The sequence below is a fragment of the Salarias fasciatus genome, unplaced genomic scaffold (assembly GCF_902148845.1).
Source record: "Salarias fasciatus unplaced genomic scaffold, fSalaFa1.1, whole genome shotgun sequence".
In the NCBI taxonomy this organism is placed as follows: Eukaryota; Metazoa; Chordata; class Actinopteri; order Blenniiformes; family Blenniidae; genus Salarias; species Salarias fasciatus.
The window spans coordinates 18,252-34,412 of record NW_021941400.1 but is presented as its reverse complement, the minus strand read 5'-3'; the positions used below and the strand labels follow the sequence as shown (position 1 = coordinate 34,412).

The window sequence follows — 16,161 nt, the reverse complement described above, 5'->3', positions numbered from 1 at the left end:
ATAAAGCAGCTTACAAATATCGATAATAAATTTTTCTGATGCAGTGAAAGAGCACAACAGACTGTGGGTGTATTTGAAATAATGTACCTTATCATCAAGCTGTGGCAACTGAAGAGGCCAAAAGATGAACATTGTGGTAATAGTAGAGTGTTTGATATTGACAGTCACTGAGAAACAATCGGAGCTGGTCAGTATTTCTCACCGTTTGTCTCGGTCGATGAATGTATTTGAGTTACTAAACTGTAAATCATCGACATCCAGCAGCCTGCAAATACCAAATGATGTTTTCTGTGATGTGTTGAAAGACAATAAAGTCTGTTGTTTCAGAACACGTGGTTTCTTCTACATTAAACGTGCCTTAAAGAGCTGAAGCAGTTGAATGTCAGTTAGAAACTTTATTCGATACAAACATGCCCCAAAGCTTCAGGCTGCATTTGGCTGCGATGTTTCTTCTTCATAGAGCCGACTCTGTTTTTTAAAGATAGTTCTTCTATACCAGTCAAACACAGCACACATTTAAATGTTCTACTCTGAATAGCAGGCATTACATCCCAACAGAAGCAACACAGTTCCACTAAAGGTCACACACTTCTTAAAGAAAGAAAGAACAGAAAAGGCATCAGAGACAGGAGCATCTTATTTACACGATAAATAGCACATATCCAAAAGACGCAGTGTGATTCTTTCACACAGGATGTTTTACTTTCATAGAAAGAATGGAGATCCTTTACTTCAGATGAATCTATTCAGACTGTCAGAACAGGCTTTCTGCAGGTTCAACACTGAATGCTTTTGTGCATTTGTTGGTGAGCTGTAGCTTTCTGGTCCCAGCCCATCAGTCCTGCAGCAGTTCAAGAGCTTTAAACCAGCTGGTCGTCGTGTCTTCTTCTTTTGAGTTAGTAGTTTCACTATATCCACCAAAACTGAGACTTATGCTACAGTTACGAATTCAACAATTACAAAAAATATTGATCATTTTTAGCTGTTTCAACAAACCTTTCCTTGTTTCTGTCCACATACGAAACATGCAGATGAACCATAATATTGAGTTGGTCCACGGTTCCTGGGTGTAGCATCAGGTGACTGAGCCAAAATCACATTTACCTCCAGACAACCTCCAAAGGCCGCTCCGCGGTGCAGTGAAAGTCAAACACTATTTACAAATAACTAAGTGGAACCTTCGTGGAAATACAGAGGAGCGCGAGAGCCTCTACAGAGGAGCCGTGCAGTCTGGCCTGCTCTCTGTGGATTCAGAGTAACCTCTGCTCTTCCCCTCAGAGCTACTCGCTGCTCCCTCTGGTGGCAGGAAGTGGTACGACAGGAAAAGATGGGAGGCGTTCCAGATCCTCACAGCTTGAAGGTGAAGCTGTCTGACACTCTGTCACCCTGCTAAGAACTACCTGCTGCTCTGCGTCTTCTCTCTGACCTGTTCGGGTGGGACAGTATCGGGGGAGGCTGTCCGGGGTGAGACTGGAGTGAGATCTTACAGGGTGAGGCTGATCAGGGTGAAGTTCCTTCCTAACAAACAACCTCAGCAGGTGAATAAACCTTCATGTTTTAATAACAGAGTGGAATTAGCTGGTCACCAGTTTGAGTTTTTCAATAAGTTAAAGACAATAATCAGGATCGATGAGCGCTGCGCTGTGAACAGAAAACTCAGCAGTTTGACCAGACAGAACATAGAAATATAAACAGCAGGACGACATTATTAACAGGAAGCTGCTTCATGTTGTTTTCCAGAGTTCATCTACTCAGCATGACGGATACCAGACGGCGGTGACATCTCTGCAGAGGAAGAGCTGCTCCACCGCCGGGCGGTGGTCCTCCTCCTCCTCTTCCTCCTCCTCCTCCTCACTGGAGGGAGGTCAGCCATCAGTCCATCAGTGGTCACAGCAGCTCGTCGGGGTTGATCTCGGGGATGGGCTGCCTCCAGTAGCAGAAGGAGCTGAACTCGGGCATGACGAAGGCCTCGTTCTGCTCTTTGCTCAGCAGAGGAAACACGTGTTCCACCAGCTCGCTCAGCCGGCCGTAGCTGCAGAGCAGACACCGACCGGCGCGTCAGGCATTATTACCAGCTGATATTCATTTCCACCGAGTTTACAAACAAGCCGCTGAGTCTGGGACTTACGAGGACTTGTTTCCTTTGGTCTGCTCCTGGATGAGCTCTCCTTTAGGGTTCACGGTGAAGATCCTGCACACCGGAACTCCCACCTCCTTGTAGGCAAACACATCCTGCAGAGAGGGAGCGCGCACCATGAGAGGCTTTCCACACAGGCCTTCCAGGCGCCTCTGCAGCACTCTGGACGCTCTCCACCCAACCTGACTGAGCTTCACAGTTTTTACTAACAACAATCAATGGAGACGATCCGACAGCAGACAGGGACGAGCCTCCGGAGGATCGACACAGTGCTGAACGCCACACTTTACACTTGGATTGGTTAAAAATCAGTGAGAAAAGCTTCCTTCAACTTCACACTGTGTTGGTCTTTCACACCAAGTCTCAACGAAACACATTTCCACCGTACTACACACACACAACCTGACTGAGATCACACCTGAGTGAACAACTTCCACTGAGACACAAAAACACTGCAGTGGATCTAGGAGGAGAAAAGAATCAGTTCCCTATCGGGTGTAAGAGAGCAGGAGAACACTGGGTTCTCAGAGTTCTGCTTCCTGGACGTTCCGGTTCTGTAACAGTGGAACGGACGCAGAGATCCTGCCATGTGGAACCAGCTCCCAGTCTCAGCTCTGGAGGCTGACACAGTCTCTACTAAACCTGAGTGAAAAGTACAAATTGAGTAGCTAGAACGTCAGCTGTAGATCAGGAGAGAACCTTTAACCTCCGGCTTACTCACATTGGTTCTATTTCCAAAGGCAGCGTAGAAGGGTTGCTTGTTGTGCTGGAACAGGTTCTTGATGTCAGTAAGGCATTCGATCTTGAAGATCTCAGGTTTCTTCTCGATCACCTCCCTGAAACAAACAAGCTTTCATTAGCCTGATGCACCGGAGCAGGGAGAGACGAGCCACCTCCACCCAGAGAGCGGCAGCCGGACCAGACACAGGACATCATGTCTGAACCTCTCCGGTTCTTCAGCTGGCGGTTACTGACTGATGGATCGGTTGTGATCAGTTTAAAGAACACAGCTTTTTGGTTTATTCTCCTGGAATCTTGTGGAGCAGCTCTGAGTTGACTTTATTGTTTCTGAAGTACCTGTGGAAAGCAGAGAAGAGGCTGCTGGGAGACAGCATGAGAGGCCCTCGAGGAAGGATGGTGCCTCCGTCGTTGACCCACTGCAGGTAGCCTCTGGTCATGTCGGCCATGCCGATGGCTCGAGCCGAGCAGTACAGGAACTTGTAGCCGTTCCTGCCAAAACGTGATTCATCAGTAACAGTTCTGAAAATCACAAAATACAGCTGCTAACCACTAGCTAGAGCAGCCGTTTGTCATTACAGAAGCAGTTCTGATGAGGACCATGCTCTGGAAACTCCTTTGGAAATGTGTTTTCGGAAAGTGCTCTCTGAAACAAAGTCTACTATTATTTATTATTAAGCATCCATGTATTTTCACACAGGAAATTCTAGAAAAGCTGGGATTCTCTGTAAGGTTCCAATAAAAGCAGAATGTGATGAAGCACATCTCTGGTCAACTTTTGAAAACACCACAGAGGATTGGACTGAATGATCTGTTTCAAAAATCCATTTTGGATTTTAATCTATTCAAAGTGCTTGTTTCAGCTCTCCGGTTTTACCCTGATTTATACCTAGTTTACCCAAGTTTACTCCGGGCATATTTGTAGATTGCACTGGTCTCCACCTAGTTTAGGATGGTTACCTCCGCCAGGAGGTTATGGAATCATGTTGGTTTGTCTGTTAGCAACATTACGGAAAAAGTTATGGACGGATTGCAGTGAAGCTTTGTGGAAAGGTGGGTCTTGGGCTAACTTAGAATCCATTAAATTTTGGTGATGATCCGGATCACTGTCTGGATCCAGGATTTTTTAAAGGATTCTTTATCATTGAGAGATAGGGAGTCTTTCACATAGTTGGGCAGGCCTGCCGACGGGGGCGTGCGGCGCGGCTTGGTGACCGATTTGACCTGTGGCGGAGGTCTGCGCTCTCTGAGTGCCAAATTGTAGTTCTACATAGTTTACCCTGGTTCTTCCTACTTTACTCTGCTTTATTCCTAGTTTACACTGGTTTATTCCTAGCTTTTCCCAGGTTTATTTACAGTTTAAACTAGTTTATATCTAGTTTACCCTGGTTTAACCACATTTACCTTGGTTTATTTATAGATGGTTTATTCTTCGTTTACCCTGGTTTATACCTAGTGTACCCTGGTGTAACCACCTTTACTCTGGGTTATTCATAGCTGACACTGACACTTTATTACTAGTTTTCCTGGTTAATATCTAGTTTACTGGTGTTAATACCTAGTTCACCCTGGTTTCTCCTATTGCAGCAGAAGCATGCTCTCTCACCACTCTTCCCTGTGCTCCATGAGGCGGAGCCTTTCCCCTCACTGTGGCATCGCTCTTCCTGCTCTGTTCAGAAGGTAAGTTAAGACACATTTCTATTGTCCCCGTCTGGAAGGTCTTTCTGGACTCCGACCAGAAGAAATTACAACAAAATATGGAAAATGAACTGGAGAAGGTAAAACCAAAGGAAAAGACAAATTTCCCAGAAGTAAATATATGTAGTCAGCGGTGTGTCGAGCTACTAGCAGTCAGAGTGATGGTACCAGCTCTGTGTGGCTCAGGGTGAGGACTGCTTATTTTGGGGTGTTTGAATAACTCGGACTGCTGCAGCAGCTCTTGTGGCTAGATGATCTCCAACAGGACAAAAACAGTAGTGAAAAAGACATTTAGAGAGTCATTTTGGTAGCGTTAGAGGAATTTTAATGGCACGGTACTGGTTTAAAGGTTAGAGTAAAACTGGTGGAGTCACTGTGGGGAAACATGAGCTGGACAGGAAGCCCACTGAGAATCACACCCTGACAATCCTACACACTGAGCAGCCATCCATCCTCCTGTGACTCGTCACAGTGTTGTGCACTTACTCAGCCACCGAGTGGTACAGCTTGGCGATGCCCTGGTGGGTCCAGTCCTTCCCCAACTGAGGCAGGATCTGTCCGAACACATCCGACCTGAGCCAGCCAACACAGGAACACGGTCTTCAGAGAGGAGCCAGGATCAGGGCTGCACCACACATTACCCATCAAACATGTGCTCGTACTGAGAAGGCAGAAGACTGAACTGTTGGTATCAACCAGTCAGATGAGTTCTACTGCTTCAGATTTCACCACATTATCTCAACAACAAACCTGGAGACAAAACTTCAGAAGTCAGACAAACTAGAATCCGGGGGGGGGGGGGGGGGGGGGGGGGCAGTGTGTGGCGATCTGCTGAAGGCCTGTGTGCTTCCACATCGTCACAGCCCCACGATCCCCATCGAGCCGCCAGTCGGCCCCAAGGTCACACACTCCATCGCTCCATCTGGACCGGTTTGATGCTGACCAGGGTGTGAACCTCACAGAGTGGGCGGCACAAAGCTGAAGCTAGTCAGCCAGCTTAACATGAATGGGAGGGGATTAAGCCCTTCATCTGGGATGAGGAGGACTCCGCAGTGTCCGTGGTGATGGAGTGACTGACTCCACTCTCTCTCCCTCAGTGTCAGAGTCTCGTCCCTCCCTCCTCCCTCTCAGTTTAGTCTCAGAGTGTCGTCTGTCTCCTACTTGGTGATGGTGCCGTCGATGTCGGAGATGATGACTCTGTCGTCCCAGTTCCACAGGTAGATGGTTCCCTCGCAGCGGCAGGTGCCCTGGTACTGGGTGGTGATGCTGAACGTCACGTCGTTGGGACCTTCCTTCAGCTTCAGGCTGGCCTGAGGAGACAGATCTGTGAAGCCAGCCAGCAGGGGGAGCACTACACTCTCAGACTAGAAAACACAGTCTGCACAAGAAGTGACCCTTTAAAATAAAAACTCTGTGTTGAGGCTGAACGTCGGGGATTCAGCGGAATACGTACAATCTGGTCGGAGGAGAGGCGCAGTGACTTCCTGTAGGCGTGAGGACTGGGGTGGTGCAGACCCTCTCCAGGCGGCAGCCGCTCCGGGCAGGAGGCGGCGCTCAACTCCTGAGCTTCCTCGTCACTGGAGGAGTCTCCTGCTTTGGGCCTGAGCAGCAACAGCAGCACTTAGACACAAAGCTGCGTGTGTGTGCGTGTGTGTGTGTGTGTGTGTGTGTGTGTGTGTGTGTGTGTGTGTGTGTGTGTGTGTGTGTGTGTGTGTGTGTGTGTGAGACGTACAGTGAAGGCAGCTTCTCCTGAGACACGGAGGCTTCCTCTTCAAGATGAGACTCCTTGTTTTCAGGCTTCGTCTCCGACTGCAGGATGAAGGGAAACAAATCCACAACAAATGACACAGGTAGAAATTCCCCCCAAAAAAACCACAGAACAAGACGATCAACACAAACGGCTCACACATCTAGAGTCACAAAACAGCTTTTGACCTTCATAACAAAGACAAACGACAAAGCCATTTCAGGACGGCAGCAGTCAAACGTCGGTGCACCTCTGATCACGTCCCTCACCTGTTTGATTGTGCTGTCGGCTCTCTTTCTCCAGAACCACCAGCGTCCAGACTTCTTTGGCATTTTCTCCTTCACCCAGGCCTCCTCCGTCGTCTGCAGGAAAACAGAGGACGGCTGAGAACGACCCTCTCAGAGCGGCGCCGAGGGCAGCGGGCAGACTTTACCTTTGGTAAATTCTTCTGAAAGGCCTGCAGACTCAGAATGAGGGGAGCAGCCAGAGTCCAGTTATAATACCTGGGAGCAGAGAGCAGAAGAGTGAGACGCCGCACTGACGACCAGCGAGATGATCAGGAGAACCGAAGAGCCAACAGACCTGTTTCCGATCCTCACCACCAGGTTCGGGTTGTCGATGATCGCCGGGCTTTCAGCAAATTCATGATAGGTGATGATGTGCTCCATGAATCTTTCTGCAGGGAGACGGACGAAGAGCGTGAGCGCAGGAGGACAGGTCTGCTCCCAGAGGACACATGTCCCCGTCTCAGACACAACACACTGAGCACTGAGCTCAGGCCACAACCAGCTAACTACAACTCTGAGGGTCTCTTCACCAGACCAACAGAGGGACAGAGGGACAGAGGGACAGAGGGACAGAGGGACAGAAGGATAGAGGGACAGAGGGACAGAAGGATAGAGGATGGATGGAGGGATGCAGCTGAAGGGGTCCCGGCTGTCTGGACCTTTGAATGAAGTGCACTGCGCCCTCAGCCCGAGTCGTTCTCACCTTTGGATATCTCTGCGTTTTCTGTGAGGCCTCCGCAGAGAGACAGGGTGACGTCCGGGAGGTCTCCGGCTGAGTCGGACAGACACTCCGTCCCGCTGTCGGCCGCGGCGCTGCCCACAGACTGAGGGGACTGAGAGCCCGAGTGGATCTCCGAGCGGCTCTCAGAGTGGATCTCTGAGTCCATCCAGTGCTTGGTGGCGGCCTCAGATTCACTGCAGCAAAAACAAAGGCGTGAGGACTGAGCTCCGTCAGAATGACTCCGTTAAAAAAGCTTCGAGCTGAATCCTCCTTGCTGGTAGAACTGGTTCTTCTATCCACTCAGCGTGGCGCCCTGAGCTCACCTCTTGGGGAAATAGCGTGCAGCAACATCAGGTTCCAGAGCTTTCAGGTCATCCAGGTAGATGTCCTCAGGACCCTGGTGCTGGCTCCTCTTTGGGACTCCTGGAATCAAACATTTATTAGGGGCCTGAAAGTAAACCATCACTGATGAAAAGAGCTGCATGACATACCTTTCTTCTTGGAAGGAGAGTCGCTCTGCTGGCTGTGGGAGGGGGTGGAGGTCGCCATGCTGGACGGCAGCCCGTCCAGGGGCTCTGCGGGGGCCACTGGACTCACACAGGTTAAAGTGCTGGGGGAGGTCGGGGGGGCGATGGGCTTTACAGTGGTGACGGGGGTGCGTGGCTCGGGTTTGACAATGGTGCAGACGGAGGACAGGTCCCTCTTTTCGGTCCCGGAGTCGCTCTCCATGGCCTCGGAGCTGAGAATGACTCGGAAGTGTGTGCTCTCTGACGGGGTGATGGTCACCGTCCTCAACGGCTCGGCCTTCTCTTTCTTGGTGACCTGGAAGTCCAACGTTGGAAGCGATCAGAGCCGCGAGGCTACGGCAGCATCACCTGATCTGAAGTGCTCTGGAAGCAGCGCTCACCCTGGTGGTTTCAGGAAACTCTCCCCACGTCCACTGCATGTGGGACTCCGCCCGGAGCAAGCTCTCTGAAGGCCTCACCACCAGCTCCGAGTCGCTCTTCGGGGAAAAGGGCTGAGACAAGCCGTGACTGCAACCAAAGACACATACAGCACCATTACCGTCAAAACGAATCTCGCTCTCCAACAGCAACTCACCAACTATCAACGGAATAAACTCTCTCTTTTTTTTTTTCTTTCCCTTGTCCTGTTCGGCAGCTGGGGCGTGCAATATTGTATGATTGTAGCCTTTTACTATCTGAACAGATTTTAATGTTAGCAGCAGGACGAGAATGAGTCTCCTCCTGCTGCTGCCTTTATTTTAAAGCTGGCGTCCAGCATGGCTGCCGGACAGGACCGGGACAGAAACGCTCAGAGAGCGAGAGACAGAAAAGAGAGAGAGATAAAGAGAGGGAGAACAGGGGGGGGGGGGGGGCATAACCTATGTACAAATTCACAACAAATGCAAAACGGTGTTGTCAACGCACCACACGCAACCAAGAACCATCCCAAACCCCAATCTAGACAACACCAAAACAGAGCCGACAACCAACACAAAAACTGACAGAACCATACATTTATATAATTTTTTTTCTTTTTTTTCCCCCCTGATGAACCATAGTAGTGAACAGACTAGTAACTAGTAGTAAACTCAGGGTGTGCATCAAGAGAGGGCTACTGCAGACCACCATTATTCTAACCACCACAAGAAGACAAGGTAACCGAGTATGTGAAGAATGATTAAAGATCAGCGTGATCGTGCAAATATGATGGTGATAGTGATCATGCATATATGACCTCTGACCCCTGAGAAGGCCAGAAGCAGGCCAGAGAGGCCCTCAGAGCCCAGACAGCCGGCGGTCATCACAGAGCCCGGATCCAAGCCGCCCCCCCAGGCAGACGCCCACGCTCCGGTTCAGAAATGGGGCAGAGGAAAGCCCCGGCCGGGGACCCCGGCAGTCCCGGGGCCCAGGCCCCGCGGAACCACGACCGGCAGGAGCTGGTCCACCCCGGGCGAGAGCCTAAGGCCCAAGAGCCGACCCCCCACACAGGCGGAGGGCCATGACCCACCCGGAATAAACTCTCTGAGCCAGTTGTTACTTCATTACTCGTCACTCCAACAATGTACTCGAGCTAAAACTGACTGAAAATACTGAAAGAGGCAAAAAAGCAAAGAGAAAGAGGCGAAGCTGAAGCGTACCTGTCAGAGTCCGCCCAGTCCCCGTCAGACAGGGGGTAACCGTCCAGGCTGTGTCGAGCTGCGGGCAGTTTGGGGTCGATGTCTCTCATGGTGGTGACCGACGTCGACCTGAACGCATGAATGAGAGTTAGCCGGTCTCCATGGCGTCAGAGCTGCAAGCGGCGGCGGCGGCGAACGCACCTGGAGACGTGTGCTGCTGCGGCGTCCTCATCAGAGCTCAGCTCCATCTCAAAGATGTCTTCACTTTGGCCGGGGCTGGACGCAGGCGTTGTCGCAGCGTTAGCAGCGGTCGTGGCGTTAGCAGCGGTTGTGGCGTTAGCAGCGGCGGCGGCAGCATTGCCAGGTGTGGGCGGGGTCAACTCCTCCCGGCGCGGATCTCCTTTGTGCTTCTTTCGTCGCCTTTTCTTCTTCTTGGTCGCCACGGTGCAGGGGGCAGGGGGCTCGGGGGGGTCTTCCAGGTCCACAGGGTCCAGGTCTTCCAGGTCTTTAGGGGCCCTGTGCTCCACCTCGGAGATCCAGAACAGGTGACTCTCGGTGGGGATGGGGGAGGTGGCCAGGTGAGCGGGGACGATCTGCCGAGAGGAACAACACGGCTGAAGGAAGGTCCAGAGGAGCCGACACAGGCAAGGGGTGTGACACCGACATTTAATATTTAAAGAGCTCTTAGAGAAGGATTCATTTACTCCTGCCAGGACTAACAGCTCTAACTAACTCAACACAATCAATACTGTTTTTCCTTCTCTCCTCAGCACTGCTGGTTTTCACTGGGAGCTCCTGCAGCGCTGCTGTTGAACCGATGCTGTTGAGAAGCCGGGCTCCATGCTTACGTTCAGCTGCTCCGACTCCTGGACGAAGAAGGCCTCGCCGTTGTCCCCCAGCTTCATGTGCAGGTCCACAGGCTCTCCATTCACCTCGATGTCGATCTGAAACGTGCACAAATCACTGACAGTTAACATTTACAGGCAGAAAATCTAAACTAGAAAGGCCAAAGCATTGAATTCGTGCATGTGAACAAATCATACAAAAAACCCTTTCTAAAGAAATTTACAATATCACATGGAAAAGCTTGATCCCATAATTTCATTCAAAAAGTTAAACTTTCATTGATTATATATTCAGAGGCACAATTCAAACGACTTCAAGTATTTGTTTATTTTAAATAATTTGGGCTTGCACACTGTAAAACAAACGAAAACAGGAACTCAAAGAGCTTGTTGTGTGCCTGGTCTGGGGACAGACTCACTGCCTGTGAGGACCTGGCAGGCGGCTGCAGCCAAATGTTTTAACTCTTCAGCTTTCAGCTGCATTCAGACTCCACCAGGTGGCTGTGACTCCTCAGCACTTCCAGCTTCGTTGTTTCATTAACAGACTGATTTCCAGCCAGTCTCTTATCGTCTGGCTATAAAGCAGCAGCAGAGTAGATTCCTGATGAGCTGGGTTAGACTTGATTTGGGTGAAGCGGGGAGTGAGTCAGTGACAGCTCCGCAGGATCTCTCATTTCACACCGACGCGCTCCTCCTTCACATTTCCTCCCTCGCCCACGCACTGGAGCTGCCGAGCTGTTGCCATGGACACCAGGGTTCTGCAGCCCATCGGTATTCTGGGGAGGAGGCGACCCGGCCTCGCTATCACCGCCGCCAATCACCATCCGCCAGGGTCGGAGCACACAGGCTCTCCTGACGCCGCTGCCAGAATAGATCCCAGCTCTCAGTCACCGTTGTCTTCAAACACTAATCAATGACTGAAAACTAAGGAAGTAGCTTTGTGTGAAACCACAGTCCTTATGTTGCTTTCTCCAACACTGAGCTCAAACCTGATGGGTGTATCCAGAGCAGCTTTCCACTGTCGTCTCTTCACTTTCAGACACACAAAGAAGCTGCGACGGCAACTTTCATGAAAACAGCTAAAAATACCTCCACGATGGTTCAGATCTGCAGCGACGCTCTCACAAAGCTGCTCCACTGCCAGCTACGAAAGGATTAACCTGAGGCTTCATTCATCACATCAAGCACAACCAGAGAGCCTTCTGTTAATCTGAGGGGCTTCTCTTCATCTCTGGTGATGGTGGTGATGGTGATGCTCAGTACAGCCACCTGATTTACTTCCAGGAGGCTCACTTCTTTAATGTAGTTTCAAACACATTTCTTGTGGTTTAAGGCTAAGGTCAACAGTTTAATCACGGCTCAGTCTCTGGTTCATTTAGTGTAAAGACAGCCCGCTCTGAGACGAAACCAGCCTGGGACTGGAATGTTTTCATGTGGCAGAAAGAGTTTCATGGGTCTGGTGTGTGTCTGGAGCATCAGGATGAAGCCAGCAGTAACAGTGAATTCATTACCACTTTCTCTTTGGAGCGCAGGACGCCCAGCTTGCCAAAGCGCACGTGGAACGGGGAGCACTGGTAGGTGCCGTCTCTCTGGCGGACGACCACGACGTCGATGCAGCCCGACAGCGTGGCCTGGTTGATGCCCTTGTACAGTTCTTTGACGGTGACCAGGACCTGGCCTGCCAGCTGGCCCACGTAGTTCATGGTGTGTGTCTGGAGGAGGGACGACAAAGCACCGGTTCAAATCCAACACAAGCCACTTCCTGCACATGTTTTCTCTTTCCTCTGATGGAAATAAGTCAGATGTCTGATTTGTTTTTATCACAACTCTGAGGAGATTAAACGATATTTAAAGTTTGAATTTGAGTGTCTGGCTTTCCTCTGTGTTATGTGTGTTCACAAAACAAGACTCCAGGCATGAGAAGGGAGGAGGAGTCCACCATGACCCCTCCCATTCACGTTGACTGAGCTGCAGCATGGCTGGAATCTTTAAACGGTCCGAGATAAGAGCAGCCTGAAGTGATTCCTTCAGGAGAAATTTATCCTGAGCAGTCAACAGAACACCGTGACGTAACATCACAAGGTCAAGGCTATCTGGACGCTGCGTCATCAAGCTGGAGTCAACACACACAAACACACACCCACACACACAGAGACACAGAGTTTCTGTCCAAGCAGTTCTGGAACCGGACACACACTGTATCTATCAGGCAGAAATGGTGCCAGCAGTCTCTCTGAGACCGCCGTGTTTGTGCTGCTTCGACCTGGACACCACCACCCATCACGACCGCAGCGCAGGGCTCAGCTCTGGCCCCTGCTGGGTGGCGTCTTTACGTCTCACATGCTCCGATGCTCCAGCTCCATGTGGACGAAGCCTGTATGTGTGAATGGCTGAACCAACAGTTACCCCACAGAGCCAGCTGGCTCTCAGCTGCTCCACCGTCCATCAGCTGTTTGTAATCATCCTCTCTTCGTCTGTTCAGGGTCAAAACAGTCCACGGGCCTCCAAGCACGAGTGAAACACGGCTTGACTGATGGTTTTCAGGAAGTTATTTCAAGCACAGAATCACAAATGAGTCAGATCTGTTGTACACAGGCCTCAAACTGACATTCTTCACTGTAGTGAGCTGTAACTTCAGACCCTCGACACCCCCGAAGTGCTGCTCTATTCTTACACACATTTTCAGAAATATCATCACACACAGGACAGGGGTAGAGGCGGTTTACATCCACAGCCGCTCGCTAGTGCCTTGTCTCTGTTTCACTGTCCTCTACACCAACAGCCCAACAAATGAGAGAGCTGACAGTTTCTGGCAGGGTGGAGCTGTGCCCGGAGGACCAGAAGCCCCACCGGGGTGGACTCACCAGGGACCAGGACGAGGACCTGAGTGAGGCGGGGCCATCCTGTTCACTGCTGTCTGTACTGTCCTCAGGATTACCTCCTGAGAGCTCCCAGTTCCCCCAAGATCTCTGCCTTTTCATCTCTTCCTTCAGGCTGCAGCAGGACCGACGTCTCCCTCAGACCACCAGGATTCCGTCTGCTTCTCATTCTCCATGCAGTCTCAAGCAAGGTGCACCTGCTGGTCTTGGAACAGCCCTCCCCGAGGTGAGTGCAGATAAGACGCCATTGTGTAACACTTGCAGTAAATGCTGTCATCCTTCCTCTGCCCCAGTCCTCAGGATGTGCACTTAGACCCACCGGGCCAGCTGACAGGACGCAGAGCGGCTGAAGGGCTGGCTCAGCCAATCAGACGCTCCTCTCAACATGGCAGTGTGCGGCTGATAAGACACGGCACACTCCTGTCTAAAGATATTTGCAATGTTTTTCACATGATAAGAGCACGAGTTCGGGGAGAGAAACACCAAAGTGACGTGCACACCGTGACTGTTATGGTGCTGATTTCTTTGTATCAGCTGTCCCCTGACTGGCCGTGAACCTGAACACACTGAAAGAGCCAGGCCAGAGTCCCGACGGGAAACCCAACAGGAAGCCTAGACAAAAACACAGAGCTATGGCCAAAAACCCCCCATGCAGTCCTCCCACAGCGGAGAGGACTGGAGGAAGGCGGCTAATGTCCTCCAGGGTTTTAGGGAGTTTCAAAACACTCTGGGGTTTTATCCTGGAGCGCTCAGGTTACTTTATATAACACTTACATAGAGGCATGTGGATGAAAATCCATTCTGACATTGAAGACTGACGATTACGTGACTTTGATATCAAAGTCCAGGCTCACTGCTGAAGCCTCCTGCAGCGGGGTCAGTGTGAGGCCTCGGTCCGACTGCAGCATCTGCTGAGACTACCAGTGAAAACACACACTCTCACACACTGAGACATGGACTCGGCCGGGCTGAGATTCAACTTAGTATGCTCTGAATCCAAACATCACTCAGCACCCATCCAGTCTACACCAGAGGCCTGAAACCTGGTGACTCTGCAGCTCCTCTATAGTGACTCCACAAAGAGAGGAAGAGAAAAACAACACCTGTTTTCTTTATACTGTATGTTACACACGCAGGAAGACGTGATCGAATAACAGAGCTCTCACATAAACAGCAACAGTTCTTTAGGAAAAATCAACATCTCTGATTCAAAGCTCAACATTTCATGATTAGCTGAATCCTGTTGAACATAAGGGAAAATATATCAACACAACTTTTCACCCGTCATTTGAATCATGTTGCACTGTTGGGTTTTTGACTTGAGCAGTGATGTGACTGACCCTGTGGAGCACAGCGCTGCCGTTTCCCTCTTTACTCAGATCATTTCACAGCATGACGGTTTTCATTTTTCAGCGTCAAAGGAACCTGATACACTCAGGTTACAGCAAACTGCCCCCAACTACACCTGTGTGTGTGTGTGTGTGCCAGACATTCCATATTCAACTGTACACGTTCTACTTAGGTAAAAAATAAAAGCTTATCTGTAGGTGAAGATCAAGTTCAGTTTGACAAATCGATGGCGCACACACAAACACACGTACACACCTGAAATAGCTCCAGCGCTGTTCTACAGTGTGGTTATGGAGTCTAGAGTCTCCTCATACTGCAGGCTGGACGTGTTTTGTCTCCAGGTGACTTGTAGTTGCCAGGCAGTGGTGTAAAACATCTGTTTTGGCAGTAATTGAGGCAGGTCTGTGGTGGAGGCCTTCGGACGGAGAGCTGTCTGTGATGTTTACCCTGCTAGCCGTTAGCTCCTCCGAGCTGCGGATGCTAGTCAGACAGATGGAAATATGTCTCGTCACTGGGTAAAATATCGCCAGCTCCCATCAGCCGAGAGAATTACTGCACTTCACTCCAGCGGAGACAGGGGTAGCCAGGTTAACCGTGCGAGGAGCGGATTAAAAGTAGCACAACAGCTGGAAGGGGAATGAATGGAGCGATGCTGCTAGCCGCTCCGCGGCTCGCCGTTACCGGCTCACTGTACCGTTACCGGAGGATCCGTTAGCTCCGGAGCGTCTCCTCGTCATGTCCCGGAGCCCGAGCCGCTCCGCTTCATGGGGAGGACGTGTGTTTTAATCTGGGTCGAAGCGGCCGAGTGGAGCTAAAAATAAAGATGCTAGCCAGTACACACGCTAGCTAGCAGCGGCGCAGGGGCAGCCCCGACCCGAGGCGACTCCGTCCGCCACAAGCGCTCACCTGCCGGGTACTCAGCGGGAAGCTGTCGGTGTGGCTCCACGGGGAGGATCCATCTCTGTCCGCGAACCTGCTCGTGTCTCCGGCGGCAGTGAGGAGGAGAGCCGCTGTGTCCAGCGAGAGCGCCTCCTGCGGTCCCTGTGCGGTCCCTGAGCGGAGGCTCTACCGACCCTGTGCGGGCTGTCTGTGACCCTTCTGTCGGTTTTTAAATGTGTGTTTTTTTTAAATCCATTAAAAACGAATTAACCAATTAACTGCTAATCTTTCTACAATTTATCACAATTAATCTCTTCATTTCTGAATTTGCAATGAACACATAAAATAACTAATTTTATTCACAACAACTGCTTTGTCTGAATCTTTGACGTCTCAAATCATAAGACTCTCACAAATGTGGAATTTGAACCATCCAACATTTTAAAATTGAGATGCTCAAAGGAACAGCGGGGGCAAGACGGTCAGTTTGTGGGACTGGCAGCTACCGGTGGCGCCGCTGGAGGCCCAGGCAGGTGCCAGGGTTCATGCCACCATCTGGAGACATGCCGCAGTTTATGTTGCTGTTTGGGAACAGAGTCTACAACGACAATTCTACAATTTCATTTACCAGCCGTTCCTGTCCAATGCCACATACAACACAAGCAAGAATTCAGACATAATATAAAGAAAAACCTTTAGTAAGAGCAAAAAATGCTTCAAGTGCGATTGGTCAAAGATGTTGCCATCAAGTTGCAGAG

At 50.5% G+C, this 16,161-nt stretch overlaps 1 protein-coding gene across 3 annotated transcripts; it reads right to left on the bottom strand.

Annotated features, from left to right (window-relative positions):
* Window positions 1-364: 364 nt before the first annotated feature.
* Window positions 365-15,532, bottom strand: LOC115385705 (phosphatidate phosphatase LPIN2-like). Of its 3 annotated transcripts, none has more exons than XM_030087763.1 (20): window positions 13,160-13,468; window positions 11,807-12,007; window positions 10,299-10,394; window positions 9,652-10,043; window positions 9,472-9,579; window positions 8,236-8,362; window positions 7,820-8,150; window positions 7,652-7,751; window positions 7,311-7,522; window positions 6,903-6,996; window positions 6,754-6,823; window positions 6,590-6,682; window positions 6,306-6,382; window positions 6,027-6,174; window positions 5,735-5,883; window positions 5,060-5,146; window positions 3,215-3,367; window positions 2,859-2,973; window positions 2,129-2,232; window positions 365-2,032 (listed from the first exon to the last, which is right to left on the bottom strand). In XM_030087763.1, the coding sequence occupies exons 1-20, from the start codon at window positions 13,274-13,276 to the stop codon at window positions 1,888-1,890; spliced, it is 2,919 nt and encodes a 972-aa protein (XP_029943623.1). In that variant the 5' UTR covers window positions 13,277-13,468; the 3' UTR covers window positions 365-1,887. The 3 variants fall into 3 exon arrangements, with proteins under 3 accessions (XP_029943623.1, XP_029943625.1, XP_029943624.1); XM_030087765.1 differs by lacking the exon at window positions 13,160-13,468 and adding an exon at window positions 15,431-15,532 and having other exon boundaries at window positions 366-2,032; XM_030087764.1 differs by lacking the exon at window positions 13,160-13,468 and adding an exon at window positions 14,780-15,259 and having other exon boundaries at window positions 366-2,032.
* Between the last annotated feature and the right edge of the window lie 629 nt (window positions 15,533-16,161).

What these genes read in the sequence shown, in the direction of transcription:
- LOC115385705 (XM_030087763.1), bottom strand. Translation starts at nt 13,276, where the DNA reads ATGAAAAGGCAGAGATCTTGGGGGAACTGGGAGCTCTCAGGAGGTAAT. An exon ending in CTCTTCTCTGCTTTCCACAG is followed by an intron (nt 2,974 to 3,214) that starts GTACTTCAGAAA and finishes TGTTTGTTTCAG; the next exon opens with GGAGGTGATCGAGAAGAAAC. An exon ending in CCTTTGGAAATAGAACCAAT is followed by an intron (nt 2,233 to 2,858) that starts GTGAGTAAGCCG and finishes CCCTCTCTGCAG; the next exon opens with GATGTGTTTGCCTACAAGGA.